The sequence below is a fragment of the Oncorhynchus nerka genome, linkage group LG24 (genome assembly GCF_034236695.1).
Source record: "Oncorhynchus nerka isolate Pitt River linkage group LG24, Oner_Uvic_2.0, whole genome shotgun sequence".
Lineage (NCBI taxonomy): Eukaryota > Metazoa > Chordata > Actinopteri > Salmoniformes > Salmonidae > Oncorhynchus > Oncorhynchus nerka.
The window spans coordinates 19,278,730-19,299,967 of NC_088419.1; the positions used below are offsets into that span (position 1 = coordinate 19,278,730).

General features: G+C 43.0%; 1 protein-coding gene across 1 annotated transcript in view; it reads right to left on the bottom strand.

Moving 5' to 3' along the window:
• Positions 1 to 18,998, bottom strand: part of LOC115107623 (connector enhancer of kinase suppressor of ras 3-like) — a 48,490-nt gene extending 29,492 nt beyond the window's left edge. The window contains exons 1-3 of the mRNA XM_065008477.1: positions 18,752 to 18,998; positions 5,644 to 5,807; positions 13 to 215 (exon numbers count right to left, since the gene is read on the bottom strand). Of these exons, the coding sequence (XP_064864549.1) occupies positions 13 to 215; positions 5,644 to 5,807; positions 18,752 to 18,803 (419 nt within the window). The 5' untranslated portion in view covers positions 18,804 to 18,998. The remainder of the gene's footprint in view (positions 1 to 12; positions 216 to 5,643; positions 5,808 to 18,751) is intronic.
• Positions 18,999 to 21,238: the final 2,240 nt, after the last annotated feature.

A 21,238-nucleotide genomic window follows, 5' to 3' on the forward strand; every position in this document is an offset into this window, starting at 1 on the left:
TGTATAGCCTACCTGTCCAACCAGGCCAGTAGACTCTTGGCTGCTCCAATGAGCTCCACGACAGCAGTGAGGAAGTCATTGGGGGGTTTGTGGGACTTCTTGGCCTCGTACGACGGGTTCTTTCTGCGCTCCGACGCTGAGTTGTGGAGGTTGTTGGACGCCGCTCTCATACGACCTACCAGAGTCTTCAGGTTGTCTGTCTCCACCCCATAGTTCTAGAGAACAAAATAAAAGGTTTTACTTTATTTGTGGCTGTTTTAACCACCCTAGTTGAATGCACTGACTTGTAAGTTCACTAAAATACCCAAAATGTAAATTATAAACTGGGTGGTTCGAGCCCTGAATGCTGATTGGCTGACAGCCGTGGTATATCGGACCGTATACCACGGGTATGACAAAACATTTATTTTTACTGCTCTAATTACGTTGGTAACCAGTTTATAATAGCAATAAAGCACCTTGGGGGTTTGTGGTATATGGCCAATATACCATGGCTACTGGCTGTATCCAGGCACTCCGTGTTGCGTTAAGAACAGCCCTTAGCCGCGGTATATTGGCCATATACCATACACCCTCAAGACTTATTGCTTAAATGTAAGGGCATATTCTCATAACACAAGATTCAAAAATAAGAAAGAAATACACCCAGGTTATCTGACTCACTAATAAGGTTATCATAGTCACATATCATACATGCAGCTATCAGAGCTTTGATTAGTGTGATTAGCATGTGTGCTGTATTCCAGGCTGCATCACATCCAGCCGTAATCGTCCCATAGGGCACCGCACAATTGGCCCAGCGTCGTCCGGGTTTGGCCGGGGTAGGCCATCATTGTAAATAAGAATTTGTTTTTAACTGACTTGCCTAGTTAAATAAAGGTTAAATAAATACAATTAAAATAAAGTAATCAATTCCATTCAAAACCAACTGGATTGGGATCAGCAAACATTGCCTACGTCCCAAATGGCACCCTATTCCATCTATAGTGCACTACCTTTGGCCAGTCTCATGGGCCCTCATTGGCTCTGGCCAAAAGTAGTACACTACAGAGTGAAAAGGGTGCCATTTCAGACACAGCCATTACCTTTCTGTTGTAATGTAGAGTGACAGAGGATTAAGGACTACAGGGTCTTTCTCATGACCAAGTCCCTCTGACCAAGTTCATGACCAAGTTCTCAAGTCCCCCTACACCCAGGACCAGTCACAATGGCAACCTGCATGGCCCATCCTCTGATTAAAACAAATTCCCCTCCATGTCTACCTGAATTACATCAAATTCTAAGTGTGTGTGTGTGTGTGTTTTTGTTTGTGCTGAGTGTAAATGTGTGAACAAGGGAGGGAGGAAGATGGCAAAGGAGAACAATCAACCCTTTCATATCTACACAGCTCTAGGGGTTTAATAGCAGGCCTGTGCTCTGTAACACCTGTGGATCCCTGGCTCTGTAATACCTGTGGATCACTGGCCCTGTAACACCTGTGGATCCCTGGCTCTGTAACACCTGTGGATCACTGGTCCTGTAACACCTGTGGATCACTGGCCCTGTAATACATGTGGATCACTGGCCCTGTAACACCTGTGGATCACTGGCCCTGTAACACCTGTGGATCACTGGCCCTGTAATTTTTATTTTTTTATTTTTTTTTTACCTTTATTTTACTAGGCAAGTCAGTTAAGAACAAATTCTTATTTTCAATGACGGCCTAGGAACAGTGGGTTAACTGCCTGTTCAGGGGCAGAACGACAGATTTGTACCTTGTCAGCTCGGGGATTCGAACTTGCAACCTTTCGGTTACTAGTCCAACGCTCTAACCACTAGGCTACCCTGGCCCTGTAACACCTGTGGATCACTGGTCCTATAACACCTGTGGATCACTGGCCCTGTAACACCTGTGGATCACTGGCCCTGTAACACCTGTGGATCACTGGCCCTGTAACACCTGTGGATCACTGGCCCTGTAACACAGCTATGGTAGACGGAGGTAAAAAGGCCTTAATTAAGTGCAGAGGATAGTGGGATGGGAAAGTCCAACAAGGTCTGATTGAGATCTTTAAAAAAAATCTCTTTAATTATTACCTTCATCACTACGAACACACAGACACGCACACAGACATGCACACAGATACGCACACAGACACACACCACAGCTGTTCAGCGCGATCGTTCCTATCCTGAAGCATAGAAGCAATGGAAACTTCTGAAGCCAATGGGATGCCTATTCCTGTTCAGACGCTGAAGAGGGGAAAGGGAAAGTGAAGAAAGAGAGGAAGAGAGCATGTGACAGAGGGAGGAAAGGGGGAAGTGTTGACTCTGAGATCTACAGCAGTTATGATGTATGGGGCACAGTCGGAGAGAGGAGAGGCAGGGGAAGAACCAATCACCAGACGGAAACCACAGGAACAATGGTGTAACGGCTTTTCCCGAGCGGGATGTGTGTATTACAGGTGGGGGGTGGGGTCACATCTGTTTCCTGAGCACCAGGAGATATCCCCAAGAACATAAAGCGCTGCCCAGATTGCATCCCAAATGGCACCCAATTCTCTAAACAGTGCACTATGTTTGACCAGGGCCTATAGGGAGTAGTGCACTATGTAGGGTATAGGATGCCATTTGGGATGCAGACCTACTAGTCACTTACAGCCAACACTCAACCCTCACTACTTTACATTGGCCAGATAATGTATATTCCCTCTCACGTTGGACATGGTCAAGATCCCAGTTCATTTCCTACAACCACTAAAGCTCTCTTAAAAGATAAGGTCCGGGATAGTACCACTAAAGCTCTCTTAAAAGATAAGGTCCGGGATACAACCACTAAAGCTCTCTTAAAAGATAAGGTCCGGGATACAACCAAAGCTAAAGATAAGGTCTCTCTTAAAAGATAAGGTCCGGGATACAACCACTAAAGCTCTCTTAAAAGATAAGGTCCGGGATACAACCACTAAAGCTCTCTTAAAAGATAAGGTCAGGGATACAACCACTAAAGCTCTCTTAAAAGATAAGGTCAGGGATACAACCACTAAAGCTCTCTTAAAAGATAAGGTCCGGGATAGTACCACTAAAGCTCTCTTAAAAGATAAGGTCCGGGATACAACCACTAAAGCTCTCTTAAAAGATAAGGTCCGGGATACAACCACTAAAGCTCTCTTAAAAGATAAGGTCCGGGATAGTACCACTAAAGCTCTCTTAAAAGATAAGATCCGGGATACAACCACTAAAGCTCTCTTAAAAGATAAGGTCCGGGATACAACCACTAAAGCTCTCTTAAAAGATAAGGTCCGGGATAGTACCACTAAAGCTCTCTTAAAAGATAAGGTCCGGGATACAACCACTAAAGCTCTCTTAAAAGATAAGGTCCGGGATACAACCACTAAAGCTCTCTTAAAAGATAAGGTCCGGGATAGTACCACTAAAGCTCTCTTAAAAGATAAGGTCCGGGATACAACCACTAAAGCTCTCTTAAAAGATAACAGGGTCCGGTGTACTACCACCACCTGTTCTGGCACCCAGTCTGTTAACCCGTGCCAATCTGGTGCCCCGTGCCAATCTGTTGCCCCGTACCAATCTGTTGCCCCTGATAGATTTTGGTTGTGGCATTTATGTGGCTATTATGTTTGTTTGTGTTGGCACCTTTCAAAACCCCTCATCACATTTATGCACTCAACCACTCACTTACACTACTGATTACTGACTACACACACCATTGTTAATTGTATTTAGGTTACTTAAATTAATAAATATATTTTGTTATTCCTTATCTCCACGTTGTCTCCCTTTTTGTTACGAACTTCGAGCCGATTCGTGACATTGTGCTGTATAGCTAATTCCTATGGTCATTCTTGACAATGACAATGATGGGAGTTGGCAAAATGGCACAAACACAAACATTATTCTTACATCAGCAAAATGTTTAGCATTTAATTCATGACAGAAGGGCACTCCTGTTAGACCATGTGATATCCATAGAGAAAGAAGATTCTCTTCCCCACAGAACCCAACGATGTCCACAGTGGGCCTACCTGCAATCCAGACACAAGTCATGTCAGGACTGTGTATGTAATGGAGTACAGAGGCTTCCTGGTGTGAGGCCATGTCATAGGCAGGGCACGGCCAGAGAGAGAGAGAGTATATAAAGTGCATTCAGAAAGTATTCCTTCCCTTTTTCCACATTTTCTTATGTTACATCCTTATTCTAAAATGTATTAAATAAAACAAATTCCTCATCAATCTGCACATAATACACCATAATGACAGACAGGTTATAGAACAGTAATTCATAAAAACAGATACCTTATTTACATACATATTCAGACCCTTTGCTATGAAACGCCAAATTGATGTCATAAGGTGAATGCACCAATTTGTAAGTCGCTCTGGATAAGAGCGTCTGCTAAATGACTTAAATGTAAATGTAAATGTAAATTGAGCTCAGGTGCATCCTGTTTCCATTGATCATCCTTGAGATGTTTCTACAACTTGATTGGAGACCACCTGTAGTAAATTCAATTGATTGGACATGATTTGGAAAGGCACACACCTGTCTATACAAGGTCCCACAGTTGACGGTGCTTGTCAGAGCAAAAACCAAGCCATGAGGTTGAAGGAATTGTCCGTAGAGCTCCGAGACAGGATTGTGTCGAGGCACAGATTTGGGGAAGGGTACCAAAACATTTCTGCAGCATTGACGGTCCCCAAGAACACACTGGCCTCCATCATTCTTCAATGGAAGAAGTTTGGAACCACCAAGACACCAAGAGCTGGTCACCCATCTAAACTGAGCAATCGGGGGAGAAGGGCGTTGGTCAGGGATGTGACCAAGAACCCGATTGGACACACTCATCTCTAACCCTGACCCTAACACGTTCATGGGCCGCTTCGGCACACTCATCCCTAACCCTAACCCATTAATGGGTCGCTTGGACACGCTTAAGCTGAGGGAGCTGAGGGAAAGATAGATGGAGAAAGAGAGAGAGAGGCAGCTGACCGGACATTCTTCCCTAATCCCGGTGTCCTGACCAATGCCAGCCTCTCCCATCCATGGGCCGTTTGGACACGCTCAAACTGGGCTCGCTCTGGGCTAAATAACAATCGCTCCCCCGAAGGCACAACAAGCTCTTGATGTTTACTATTTTTTACTGTTTATTCAAGAGGACCCTCCAAAAACAAGATGGTAGTTCAAGATACCCCCTAAGATAAAAATGTCAAAGCCACTTGATACCAAGGCACTGGCATAATGCACTGACTGTTAACAGCTTAACTAAAGTTATCAGAAGGAAAGCTAGTACCAGAAGCACCACCCAGCCTCGGTAGGCCTACTACATATCTAGCCCCACACACTATCACTTCACCAGGATGAATGTTATCATACTGGAATGTGGCCCTTTGGTCTAATTCCCACTTCCAGGGTGACCTAAAATGACATTGCCATTTGGGACATGGGAACGGGAAGTTGACATGCGATCAAACCATGATCAAACTATAGTTATACAATATTTGAATGGATGATTGGACATGACGTTGGTTGATAGGTGTATATATGATCTACAGATGTCAGACTAAGGGACTATTCAAATAAAGTGTGACCAAACCTTATGCTCTGATAGGATATGAAGGAAGGTGTGTGGTGATTACTAGACTACTAACCAGAGCACAGAGCAGGTCGACTGCCTCCAGCACCAGTTCCTGGTGTCCAATCCTGGTCACACCCAGTTCTAGCAGGTCCTGGTGGGAGATCTTCAACAGCTGCTCCCCGTCAATCTTCTCACGCTCAAAGTACGGGATATACTGCTGTAGGCTGTCGTCCAGGCCTTGGAAAGATAGATAATATGAGAGAGTGAGAGAGCGAGAGAGCGAGAGAGAGAGAGAGAGAAAGAGAGAGAGAGAGAGAGAGATAAAGAGAGAGGTAGAGAGAGGTAGAGAGGGATAAAGAGAGAGGTAGAGAGGGATAAAGAGAGAGGTGTAAGACAAAGAGAGAGTAAGACCTGTTATGATACCACACAAGTGTTGAAGAAAACACTGGTAGTGAGTCAATACAAGCTGTTTACCAGTCCATCACTCAGGCATTTCTGCGGATGAAGCAGAGATCTCTGACCACAGAGACCACACATAGCCACCCAGAATCAAACTGATCTCTGACCACTGAATCAAACTGATCTAGGGATCCACACATCTAACCACCCAGAATCAAACTGAGACAGAGAATCAAACTGACAGATGTAAGACAAGAATCAAACTGAGACCACTAGTGACCACACATTAACCACCCAGAATCAGAGACCACTCCAAGAATCAAACTGTTATGATACCACACAAGTGAATCAAACTGATCTATGACCAAGTGACCACTCTAGGAATCAAACTGATCTATGACCACTAGTCACATAACCACCCAGAATCAAACTGATCTTGACCACTAGTGACCATCTAGCCACCCAGAATCAAACTGATCTATGACCACTTGACCACACATGAATCAAACTGATCTATGACCACTAGTGACCACACATCTAACCACCCAGAATCAAACTGATCTATGACCACTAGTGACCACACATCTAACCACCCAGAATCAAACTGATCTATGACCACTAGTGACCACACATCTAACCACCCAGAATCAAACTGATCTATGACCACTAGTGACCACACATCTAACCACCCAGAATCAAACTGACATCTAGCCACCCAGAATCAAACTGATCTATGACCACTAGTGACCACACATCTAACCACCCAGAATCAAACTGACCCACAGTGACCACACATCTAACCACCCAGAATCAAACTGATCTATGACCACTAGTGACCACACATCTAACCACCCAGAATCAAACTGATCTATGACCACTAGTGACCACACATCTAACCACCCAGAATCAAACTGATCTATGACCACTAGTGACCACACATCTAACCACCCAGAATCAAACTGAATGACCACTAGTGACAAAAACTGATCTATGACCACTAGTGACCACACATCTAGCCACCCAGAATCAAACTGATCTATGACCACTAGTGACCACACATCTAGCCACCCAGAATCAAACTGATCTATGACCACTAGTGACCACACATCTAACCACCCAGAATCAAACTGATCTATGACCACTAGTGACCACACATCTAACCACCCAGAATCAAACTGATCTATGACCACTAGTGACCACACATCTAACCACCCAGAATCAAACTGCTCTATGACCACTAGTGAATCAACCACTGATCTATGACCACTAGTGACCACACATCTAACCACCCAGAATCAAACTGATCTATGACCACTATGACCACTGACCACACATCTAACCACCCAGAATCAAACTGATCTATGACCACACACATCTAGCCACCCAGAATCAAACTGATCTATGACCACTAGTGACCACACATCTAGCCACCCAGAATCAAACTAATCTATGACCACTACCCCTTCATCTAACCACCCAGAATCAAACTGATCTATGACCAAGGAATCAAACTGATCTATGACCACTAGTGACCACACATCTAGCCACCCAGAATCAAACTAATCTATGACCACTAGTGACCACACATCTAACCACCCAGAATCAAACTGATCTATGACCACTAGTGACCACACATCTAACCACCCAGAATCAAACTGATCACTGACTTTTGACCACTAGGGCCACCCAGACAAACTAGACCACTAGTGACCATCTAACCACCCAGAATCAAACTGATCTCTGACCACTAGTGACCACACATCTAACCACCCAGAATCAAACTGATCTATGACCACTAGTGACCACACATCTAACCACCCAGAATTCCACACTGTACACATAGCAGCAGCGGTTATGACCATCACATACAGCATCTCATCTGATGTTCAGACATTCTGACCCAAACGACATTAACAACTGGTCCCCAAAATGGACATGTTTGTAAATAGTGAATTAAAAAGCAACTGCCACCACATGGGACCATTAAAATCCCAGACAACCATTGATCCGTTTGGCCTGGAATGCCGCGCTATGCCACAGATGACTCACTTTGAAACTGCGTCCCAAATGGCACCATATTTCTTAAGGGGACATAAGGAATATGGTGCCATAGTGCACTACTTTTGACCAGGGGACATAGGGAATAGGGTGCCATAGTGCACTACTTTTGACCAGGGGGCATAGGGAATAGGGTGCCATTTGGAGCAGACGCCTCTTAACTAGCCTGTAATGTGTTGCCTTCTGCCACCTTTGTGTTAGCTTGTGCTAACACTAAAGCACTCTGGTTAATCTTTACACAACCAAAGTCATGTTTATAAGTGTTTTGACCTTTCACAAGGATAGAAGTGCTAAATATTAGATGAAATGCTCATTCTAAATTGTTGGGGAAAGAAATGAGCCCTGTGCCATTGGGTGGAGATGTAGGTGGGCGGAAAGTAATGCATGGGTCAGCGGACAAGGCTTTATGTGTTGTCTATAAGGATGTGATGAAGGGATAAGGTAACTAGCATGCAGGATCACGTTTCAGACACCTGAGGAGGGCAATAATCTCTCTCAACAGCAAGAGAGGGCCAGCCAAAGTCACGCTACACAGCCCACCACCTGTTAATGATGACACACAACAGGTGAATCCGAAACGGCCAGAGCCCATCAAAAGTAATGCAAGATTCTCAGATTAATTTACAGTCATAAAACATTTGTATCATTCTTCAACTAGATTTAACCTCAACCTTCTTGGGGTTTGGCTCAGTCCAATGTTGGGACAAACTTCAAAGCCCAACTAACCTCTTGCTTAGTGTGGATTACAATGTTGAAATACTGTATTTCAAAACATCCCTGTCTTCCTGCTTTAGGAACGCTATTCAAAAAGAAAGACTTGTTGACTATTCCAGCTGAGCGTTATTGACTTAACAGTCACTATGGTTACAGGCAAAGACGTCCCCACACACATTAAATATTTACATTGAGAGATCTGTGACCAGGGAAAGTATGTTGCTATCAGTTACAGTATACTGTACCTTCAAAAAGACACAAAACAACTGGTGCAGTTGGATGTCGATACAGACGGGCTAAAATTAAGATCCTAATGTACGTTTGCTACAGCATGAAAATAATCCTGCAGTGTACAATTGTATAGTTTGTTTATCATGCTTTCACATAATGTGTACAACCACCACCCCAACATCTTCTCTCAATGGATACATGTAGCAGCAGCTCTTAGATCATCAACACATCTGCTCAGTGTGAAAGCCCCTCAACACATCCGCTCAGTGTGAAAGCCCCTCAACACATCCGCTCAGTGTGAAAGCCCCTCAACACATCCGCTCAGTGTGAAAGCCCCTCAACACATCCGCTCAGTGTGAAAGCCCCTCAACACATCTGCTCAGTGTGAAAGCCCCTCAACACATCCGCTCAGTGTGAAAGCCCCTCAACACATCCGCTCAGTGTGAAAGCCCCTCAACACATCTGCTCAGTGTGAAAGCCCCTCAACACATCCGCTCAGTGTGAAAGCCCCTCAACACATCCGCTCAGTGTGAAAGCCCCTCAACACATCTGCTCAGTGTGAAAGCCCCTCAACACATCTGCTCAGTGTGAAAGCCCCTCAACACATCTGCTCAGTGTGAAAGCCCTCAACACATCTGCTCAGTGTGAAAGCCCCTCAACACATCTGCTCAGTGTGAAAGCCCCTCAACACATCTGCTCAGTGTGAAAGCCCCTCAACACATCTGCTCAGTGTGAAAGCCCCTCAACACATCCGCTCAGTGTGAAAGCCCCTCAACACATCCGCTCAGTGTGAAAGCCCCTCAACACATCTGCTCAGTGTGAAAGCCCCTCAACACATCTGCTCAGTGTGAAAGCCCCTCAACACATCTGCTCAGTGTGAAAGCCCCTCAACACATCTGCTCAGTGTGAAAGCCCCTTAACACACTGTACATTTCACATGTGAAAACACGCCACAAAATAGTCAGCCAAATGAAAAGTCTTCTAGTCTGGACACAGATCATGCCCAACCTACTCCCAAATTCTGTGGCTAACAGGCATATAGCAGAGTATGGGGGGGGGGTGCAACCCTCTCTCTCTTTACTACACTTCTTCCCATGAAGTATTCACAGCTCTGGCCCTCTGGCCTCACAACCAATGAACTGACAGTGGACTAGCCGTTTGTGTACAAAAGGCAGTAGCACTGAACGACTATATTGCTTTTACACTGACCAACTTCTTTAACAGACAGAAGCATCTTAATTGTTTTCACTGCTCTATTGACAGTTGACAATAGCCCAAGATTATACAAATGGCTCCAACTTGAGACAGCCCTTTAGGTAACTATGAGAACTTGATAAATTAGAACTCTGAATTCCCCCGTTGACCAGTTAAATCAATGATCATGTTTTATCTCTTCTCTACGCATGATAACAAAAACAGTGTTATAAAGTAGTCTTGAACGGTTTATGATGACGGAAATAACCCCATTACAGGATGAACCATGTAGTTCCTAAACTCTTACAACAAAAGGGATCTTCGGCTATCCCCATAGGAACCAAAAGGGATCTTCGGCTATCCCCATAGGAACCAAAAGGGATCTTCTGCTATCCCCATAGGAACCAAAAGGGATCTTCGGCTATCCCCATAGGAACCAAAAGGGATCTTCGGCTATCCCCCTGGGAACCAAAAGGGATCTTCGGCTATCGCCATAGGAACCAAAAGGGATCTTCGGCTATCCCCATAGGAACCAAAAGGGATCTTCGGCTATCCCCATAGGAACCAAAAGGGATCTTCTGCAATCCCCATAGGAACCAAAAGGGATCTTCGGCTATCGCCATAGGAACCAAAAGGGATCTTCGGCTATCCCCATAGGAACCAAAAGGGATCTTCTGCAATCCCCATAGGAACCAAAAGGGATCTTTGGCTATCGCCATAGGAACCAAAAGGGATCTTCGGCTATCGCCATAGGAACCAAAAGGGATCTTCGGCTATCCCCATAGGAACCAAAAGGGATCTTCGGCTATCCCCATAGGAACCAAAAGGGATCTTCGGCTATCCCCATAGGAACCAAAAGGGATCTTCGGCTATCCCCATAGGAACCTAAAGGGATCTTCTGCTATCCCCATAGGAACCAAAAGGGATCTTCGGCTATCCCCATAGGAACCAAAAGGGATCTTCTGCTATCCCCATAGGAACCAAAAGGGATCGACCTGTAACCAGAAAGGGCTTGTCAAATAGTTATCCTATGAAGAACCCTTATTGGTTCTAGATAGAACATTTATTTCTAAGAGTGTATGAATATTGACCTCATCTGATTATGGAGATTGATGCAAAGAAGAAGTGGGTTACTGAGAAAATGGTTGAGGTCAGTAAACTCTTGTGCATGACTCAGGCTGCAATCACATTCCACAGAAAAATCCAGTTAATCATTTATCGGAAACATAAAAACAAACAAAACCCAGACGCGTCCAGAATTTGGTTGCTTTCCTCCTCAAGTGTTTCACTTTCCTTGCCTAGTAAACCATCTTCGATGTGTTTCGCTAGACTGTGTTGTGAGTGGTAACATTTAACCAACCAACTGTGATATGTGTGTTAACAAGCTAGCAGCATGCATCCTGTCTATATTCAATAGGTTTGATAGATTGGACATTGAACTGAAGTGAACGCTGCCTCTGGCTTGTTCATCACATCACACAAAGGCACGTGTTGTGTGCCGTCTGGGGTAGACAGGCAATAAATGAGTGGAGTTTGGACCTGCAGAGCTGGAATATTTACTTTTTATTTTCTTCATCCTTCACAACAGAACAGAGGTGGTTGTTGTCGTCATTCGAAAGGAATTGAGAGTGGTTCTAAAGCATTCAGACTATTTATAGACTCCACCAACCCATTCAGAAAGGAGATGAAATACCTTATCTCAGGAAAACAGAGGAAAAAGGATTTCCTTGACCACACAACAATTGTTTGTGTGTGTGTGTGTGTGTGTTCTGGGAAAAATCCAGAATTAGCGTAATAGTAGCCTATCCTATCAAAACAACCAGTGACAGACAGTGCCTACTCTTCACAGATCTCTCCAACATTTGGGGACTAGCAAAGAGGTTACAGGGTTGCCTTATGTACTGTAACAGGGTTAATTAATGGCATGTTTGTTCCCATGGAAACCCTTCTTCTGACTGATATAAACTGGACAGGGACACTGTGTCCCTAGTGGCATCCTATTCCCTATATATTGAACTACTTTTGAACAGAGCCCTATTGCACTTTAGCGTGCCATTTGAGACTCAGTCACTGAAGAGAAAGCTTCCATGCCCTGCTATTTTGAGGAATGATTAGACATCAAACTGAGTCATAATAATAATACTAACTGAATAACAGCCTCTCCTATCTATGTTCCTATGTACGTCAGAGAAACTAATGGTAACACGTAACCAGGATGTATGGTTCTGAGTGAGTCAGTTCAGGCCAACCATCAGTGCGTGGTGATAATGTGGTCAACCATTAGTGTGTCCTGCGTAGTGATAATGTGGTCAACCATTAGTGTATACTGCATAGTGATAATGCGTAGTGATAATGTGGTCAACCATTAGTGTGTCCTGCGTGGTGATAATGTGGTCAACCATTAGTGTGTCCTGCGTGGTGATAATGTGGTCAACCATTAGTGTGTCCTGCGTGGTGATAATGTGGTCAACCATTAGTGTGTCCTGCGTGGTGATAATGTAAATAGTCCAGTGGCTATTTGATTAATTGTTCAACAGTCTTATGGATTGGGGGTAGAAGCTGTTAAGGGACCCTTAGGACCTAGACTTGGCGCTACGGTACCGCTTGCCTATTATATAGGTCCTGGATGGCAGGAAGCTTGGCCCCAGTGATGTACTGGGTAGTTCGCACTACCATCTGTAGCGCCTTACAGTCAGATGCCGAGCAGTTGCCATACCAGGCGGTGATGCAACTGGTCAGGATGCTCTCAATGGTGCAGCTGTAGAAGTTTTGAGGATCTGGGGACCCATGCCAAATCTTTTCAGTCTCCTGAGGGGAAAAAGGCTTTGTAGTGCCCTCGTCACGACTGTCTTGGTGTGTTTGGACCATTATTTGGTGATGTGGACACCAAGGATCTTGAAACTCTCAACCCGCTCAGCCCTGTCGATGTGAATGTGGGCCTGTTCGGCCTGCCTTTTCCTGTAGTCCATGATTAGCTCCTTTGTCTTGATCATATTGAGGGAGAGGTTGTTGTCCTGGCACCACACTGCCAGTTCTCTGACCTCCTCCCTATAGGCTGTCTCATCGTTGTCAGTGATCAGGCCTACCTGATCTACCGCCGTCAGCAAACTTAATGGTGTTGGAGTCGTGTTTGGCCACACAGTCATGGGTAAACAAGGAGTACAGGAGGGGACTAAGTACACACCCCTGAGGGGTCCCAGTGTTGAGGATCACCGTGGCAGACGTGTTGTTGCCACATGGGGGAGGCCCGTCAGGAAGTCCAGGATCCAGTTGCAGAGGGAGGTGTTTAGTCCCAGAGTCCTTAGCTTAGTGATGAACTTTGAGGGTACTATGGTGATGAACACTGAGCTGTAGTCAATGAACAGCATTCTCACATAGGTTTTCCTTTTGTCCAAGTAGGATAGGGCAGTGTGGAGTGCAATAGAGATTGAGATTGCATCATCTGTGGATCTGTTGATGCGGTATGCGATTCACCATTAGTGTGTACTGCGTAGTGATAATGTGGTCAACCATTAGTGTGTACTGCGTAGTGATAATGTGGTCAACCATTAGTATAGCATCATGCCAATAAGTTGTTTAGTACATCTGTTACGTGTAAAAGCAGCTGACTATCCCGACTATCTTCCTTTATTCAATACAATTACTTTGAAGACGTTCTGGTGGTGTCATTAAGCTGTAATCAATTTAAACAACATGACCTTGTAGTCGTTAGTGACCAGTGGTCACACATAACTGCAACCGGTAGGTAAGTGTATGTGACGTGTCACCCTATTTATTTTACCTTTATTTAACTAGGCAAGTCAGTTAAGAACAAATTCTTGTTTTCAATGACGGCCTAGGAACAGTGGGTTAACTGCCTGTTCAGGGGCAGAACGACAGCCTAGGAACAGTGGGTTAACTGCCTGTTCAGGGGCAGAACGACAGCCTAGGAACAGTGGGTTAACTGCCTGTTCAGGGGCAGAACGACAGCCTAGGAACAGTGGGTTAACTGCCTTGTTCAGGGGCAGAACGACAGCCTAGGAACAGTGGGTTAACTGCCTGTTCATGGGCAGAACGACAGCCTAGGAACAGTGGGTTAACTGCCTGTTCAGGGGCAGAACGACAGCCTAGGAACAGTGGGTTAACTGCCTGTTCAGGGGCAGAACGACAGATTTGTGGACTGTGGAAGTAGGTGGAAGAGTCTTATAACGCAGACTCAGGTGTCTCCAAGATGAAACTTGGGATGCATCCTAAATGGAACCCTATTCCCTATAGTGCGCTACTTTTGACCCATGCGGCTAAGGTCAAAAGTAGTGCACTATATAGGGAATAGAGTGCCCTTTGGGACACACACTTGGAGTCCTCCTCCTCCCTCTAAACAAGCACATAAACTGGATGCTCCTGTCCTGTGGGAAGAAGTGTCGTGCATACAGTCTTCCTTATCCAAAAGATAACAGTGAGTGTGTTCGTCACGCCCAAATGAAAAATATCAAAAGGGCAAATCTATATTTATCTAATAGAATAAGGATAATTGCTTGATAACAACCCTTATTTCAAAGTTATTAATGTATGCCTTTCTTTTCTTCAGTAAATAACTCAACAGAACTGGCAGTTGCATGACCTAAATCTATAGTCTTGAATCTTGATTTTCAATCAATCACAATCATCCTCTATAATCACACCTGCCAGAAGAGCATGGGAAAATGCAGACTTGCCTGAGCGTGTTTCTCACTAATGTTTACTTCTACTGTATCTGAGTTATACATTTTCAAAGTTAATCTCATATATAAGGGGCAGGATATATAAAACATACTATTTTTTACTGTTCATTGTCAATTATTTCCCTGATATTACCATTATTACACTCTGGTTATTTATATGTTTATAAAAATCGAATCAAATCAAAATAAATTGTCACATGCGCAGAATACAACAGGTGTAGACCTTAAAGTGAAATGCTTACTTACAAGCCCTTAACCAACAATGCTTTAAGAAGTTAAGAAAAATAATTGTTAAGTAAAAAATATAAAAGTAACAAATAATTAAACAGCAGCAGTAAAATAACAATAGCAAGAGTACAGAGTCAATGTGGAGACTATATACAGGGTGTATCGGTACAGAGTCAATGTGGAGACTATATACAGGGTTTACCAGTACAGAGTCAATGTGGAGGCTATATACAGGGTGTACCGGTACAGAGTCAATGTGGGGGGGCACCAGTTGAGGTAATTGAGGTAATATGTACATGTAGGTAGAGTTAAAGTGACTATGTATAGATAATAAACAGAGAGTGGCAGCAGCGTAAAAGAGGGGTCTGGTTAACCCTTTGATTAGCTGTTCAGAAGTCTTATAGCTTGGGGGTAGAAGCTGTTAAATAGCCTTTTGGACCTAGACTTGGCGCTCCAGTACCACTTGCCGTGCGGTAGCAGAGAGAACAGTCTATGAATAGGGTGGCTGGAGTCTTTGACAATTTTTAGGGCCTTCCTCTGATACCGCCTGGTATAGAGGTCCTGGATGGCAGGAAGCTTGTTCCCAGTGATGTACTGGGCCATACGCACTACCCTCTGTCGTGCCTTGTGGTCAGAGCCTGAGAAGTTGCTCTGCCAGGCAGTGAAGCAAGCAGTAAGGATGCTTCCTAAATACCTGACAGACAGCTTCAATAAATTATGTCACTATATTTACACGCATTTGAAGGTATGCCAAGAAAGATCTGAGATGTAGCTAATTGAAATATTGACAGCCCAAAAACAAGCGGCATATGGCATTCATAACATACAACACATCAGCCCTCGATAGACGGCTTGGGTTCTTTAACTGGGACAACCCTCCTAGGACAATTAAAGGAAGACAGCAGTACCATCTGAATAAAGACAGCTTCCTTCATTGCCATCTACTAGATGCTAATTCAAGGGGCTCTGATGCTCCACTCTTCTTAATGGGGTGAGCTGCTAACAGGTCAAGTGTATCATAATGTCATCAATCACAGCTTAACGACACATCAATATGAACGCATGCCGTAAATGCTGACACAATGGCCATGCAGGGGTTGTGTGGAATGTACTGTCAGATCCTCTACAGACGCTGTCTCATCTAGGGTTGCAAAGGGTCGGAAACTTTTCGGTAAATTTCCGGAATTTTCCCAGAAATTGTCCATGGGAAGTTAAGCCTGGGAATTTAGGGAAATTCACTTAAATTAATCAAAAAAGATAGCTTGTAACAGTGAAACTTTTTTGTGGGATACACATAAAGCAATTCTAGGTCTTATGGCATATTTTAGTTAAACTATCCCCAATTCAATGGAATTGCAACCCTCTGCATGCACAATGCATTCTTCCATCACATGCACTCTTCCATCTCATGTACAGCTGATTCTCAAGATCTTGCACACTAATGAGATGCTATTGAGCCCACACTACTACACTGTCTGGGCCAAGGACTACATGCTTTCTGGTAAGTTTTGATTATAATACTGGGTGGGGTGAATATATTTTATCAGACATACAATGACCTTTTGTTAACTAGTAAATAGTAGCCTACAGCAAAGTGTGTTTAAATCATTTTTAACTTGTTAAGAATTTCTGCTAGTTAGTTTTTGCTACCATGTGGGTTTTAGCTTGCTTGAGCCTCATAACTGAGGAGTGTTAATTCACCTGTTTAGATACATGTTACATTTGAAAACATTTATCTTACATAGCAGTTGTTTAATCCAACTGCTTAACTATTTATCTGTACATGGAATTGTATTTTTTAAAATTGTATTCATTGTTTTCGAATCTTTACAGGAAAATGCCACGGGCACTATCTGATGTGTGGAGACATTTCACTGCAGCTAATGTAGAAGGAAAAGCTATGTACATGTGCAAATACTGTGCCAAAGCATATGTGAAGAATGCAACAAAGATGCAGAATCATCTGGCCAAGTGCATAAAGTTCCCTCAGCACTCACAACAAGCAACCTCTGGCAAAAGTCTCTCTACTTCTATTCGAGGTGAAAATGATGAATCAGACACCTTATCGATAGCAACAGCTCATGGTCCTCCTGGAATCAGAAGTTATTTTGACCTAATGGAGGAACGTAGTAAGATAAATGCTGATGAATGTCTTGCTGTGTCTTGCTGTGTATGCAACTGGTTCACCTCTGATGCCCAATGTGTATTGGAAGAGATTTCTGAATGTTCTTCACCCAGCATACACCCCTCCAACCAAACATGCTTTATCTACTAATTTCCTGGATGCAGAGTTCAACAGAGTTCAAGTGAATGTCAAGCAAATCATAGAGAAAGCAGACTGTATTACAATCATCTCTGATGGGTGGTCGAATGTTCGTGGGCAAGGAATAATTAACTACATCATCTCCACCCCTCAACCAGTACGGATTGAGGGAGACAATGCCATCCTGTCTGATGTTCAGACTCTGCTTGCAGATGTAAGAGAAGAAATCCATACTGCCCTGCCCACTTCACTGTTGCTCCAAGCAGAGGAAACTGCAGTTCTGAAATACATCAAAAAGCTGAAGACTTCTGCCTGAAACCCATACACGCTGCAGCGTACATGTTGGACCCCAAGTATGTTGGGATGAGCATCCTGTTTGGTGCAGAGCTCAACAAGGCCTACTGTATGGTGTCATCACTACCGTATCTCTCCACCTTGCCCTGGATGAGGGCAAAGTTCTTGGCAGTCCTTCAATATTCCCTTTCTTTTGTTGTTCAGTGAAATCATCCCATGTGAAGAGTCAACTCATTTAATTCAAGTTCAAATCTTAACTAAATAGTTTTTTACATTTCTATTGGAAGGATTTAATCATTTGCAATTATGTCTACTGGCCATCCATGATATCAAAATGATAGTTTTAGGCATGTTTTGCGGCTATACAGTGTTTGTTTAGATTTACAATGTTTACAACCATTGGAGTAAAACAAGCTTATATGTTGGGTTCTGATGGGGTTGAACTAAGCTCATTATGCATTCATGAGTTATATTCTTCAAGAATCAATGGATATATATCATTCATTTCTAAGTTTAAAAAAAATTGATGTAGAAACTGCAGATTGACCCTTTTAAGGTAGCCTACCAGTGAGTTCATAAAAGGTGACCGTTGAGCTTTGGTTGTCAAAAACACATAGTGAGCACATGTACGTCAAAGTAAACATAAATCCTTCTCCCCGTTGGCACACAATTTCCTTTCATCATCAAATGTAATTTTAAAATGGCTTTAAAGATGAGACTTAATAGCTGCCCAAACAAGCAATAAAACACAATGTTACCAAGTATTAATACGACACCTAGGCTGCTTCTAATAGATACCGATTGTCAAATTTGCAACTTTTGTTGCTATTTGTAAAATAGACTAGTGTAGACTAGTGTAGACTAACATTGATACGCTTACTTACGGCCCTTCCCAACAATCCCGAGAGAAAAAAACACACATAATTAAAGCAGAAAGTTTGACAATTAATTAATTAACAGGCAATTAACTATGCAAAAGCCGAACAACGAATTATATAGCTAAAGTGAAACAAACATAGGCTATTCAAAAAATGTATTACACATTAGGCTAATATCATGGTAACAGTGTATGTTACCATTAGGAAGGCTTATCAACTCACCTCTTATCCACTCTACAACTTGTTTAGAAGTCCACTTTGTTATGGGATCCATCTTTGAAATGGTGCTCTCTAAAATTGAACCGGCTTTTTTTTCTTTGTCTTTTAGGTTAGCTTAGATGAAAAATCAGTAATTCCACATAGTAGGCATAATAGACACGTAACTACGACGAAATGACATGAACATAGTCCTATCACGCACGCCTCTCCCGCTACAGCCCGGATGACAGACCGATCGCATGTGGGGAAACAACAAGTTAACAGTGGAGCGGCGCAAACCTGAGAAGGGGCGGGAGTATCCGATTACAGATCAGGTCATCAAACCTATTCTACTAAAACCGTTACATATATCAATTCTACTAGAGTCTATTGCAGGCAAATAGCGAAGTTTATTGTGAAACTTCATGAATGTACTAATCAACAGGTTTCTATGACAATAATACAGTACACTAACCTAACCTATCCTATCCTATCCTAACCTATCCTAACCTACTATTATGAACAACATGTGACGTGTTAGAAATGTATCTCAAACTTTCTCAGGACAGATTCTCACACAACAGTTTGATCGAGTGGTCTCTAATTAGACTCCTCATATTTTCTAAGTCTTAAACCATCTATTCATGTGTTGGGTGTTGTCTGATGTGACTTTTTTAGGTCCCAAAAGTTTCCCATGGGAAGAGTGCAGGCAACATTGATGTGGGGGCAGTGATATCACACAAGACATGAGGGGACAGAACTTTAAAGGGTTTTTATGGGGATTTTGGGTAACATGGGTTATGAGAATAATTTTTAGATGACAAGGGTGTAAAAGAACAACAACACAATTTATTGTTGGTGGGTGTCATGTTTAATTTAATCAATAAGTTCATAATTATTTTGGGGGGGGGACTTAATAAATGACAGGCTTTGCCACTATATCTAGAAACATTGTAGCATTCATTTGTCTAGCAATACAATCCACAACCTGTAAAACATCTTGAGAAGTAAAAGTTTTATTGAAGGAAAGACTGCCCTCTTCTGACAACAGAAGGTTGGTTAGCCTACTACCCACTGGGCACACTTGGGTTGAATCAATGTTGTTTCCATGTCATTTCAATGGAGTTACCTTGAACCAACCTGGAATAGACATTGAATTGATCAACCCAGTTTCACAGATGATTGTGAAATAGACACAAAGTCCATTTTTTTCATGTGCAGTACACACATTTCTATACAGTGCATTTCAATCACAGATAAAGACAGTAAGTTACTTACAGTTTTTAACAATCACTTTGGCACTAATTTCAGAACCTTGTGGTCATTTTTCAAAACTCTAGACACAAAACTCAAAACGGTCATCACTTGTAACACAGGCTGTCCAATGTTCAAAACATTGCATTGTGCATTCATATCTTTAAAGAAACCTTGCACTTGCAGAATCATTGGTTCAAATAACTTATTTATCATGAAATACCATAGGAACATTCATTTAGATCACCCACACACAAGATACCGATAGGTTCACTGTGTAGTTGTTTGTTCAATCATTAAATATTGTAGTACAAAATATGTGATACATGTTTCATTATGCTACTACACGTAAATACATCACTGTAAAATAACTAGTAGAGAGAATACTACAGACACAGTGGAATCATTGAACAAAATATGAAATGTATTGATGAAATACAATAAAATCACACCATAGGTTTCTTTGACTCAAAGCAAAAATAATTAGCTACAAAAAAGAAAAAGCAGTTAAAGGTCAACTGCAGTGTTCCTCACCTGGCTTACTGTAAAAAGCAAAACAAAGGATTGATTACTGTACTTCTATACTTCCATCAACCCTGTCTTGTGGATTTGGCCACAGGTTCTCATCCACAATGGATGTTTTCATTAGCCAAACATCTTGGGAAGAATCTTCGGGCGAATCCAGGCCCAACACTGGTCTGCCGTGATGTCATTGCATGCGTCATCCATGGCCTGGAGAAGGGTGGCTTGTTCGTGAGGGCGCCTATCATATACCTTCCACCTCCATGTGGAGAAAAATTCCTCAATCGTGTTAAGGAAAGGAGAGAATGGGGGTAAGTACAGGGTGGTAAATTGTGGATGGTCCTGAAACCATGCTTGAGCTTGGTGGAACCTGACATTATCCCACACAATGACATAGGTCATGCCATCAGCTCTACAGACCTGATTTAGCTCATCAAGGAAGGTTACATTCAAACAGCGAATCATGTGGCTGCCTGCAACTCAATATATAGAGTATATAGAGTAGAGAGCTGTAGATGTTGTTCGACCTAACATTAGAACGGGCAAGATTCGTAATCTAAGCAACTTGATTGTTGATGCCACACATGGTGATTCCAGTATCTCAGAAACAGCTGCCTTCCTGGGAGTTTTACGCACTACAGTCTCTAGAGTTTACAGAGAATGGTGCGATAAACAAAACACATTCAGTGAGCAGCAGTTCTGTGGGCAAAACACCTTGTTAATGAGAGAGGTCAG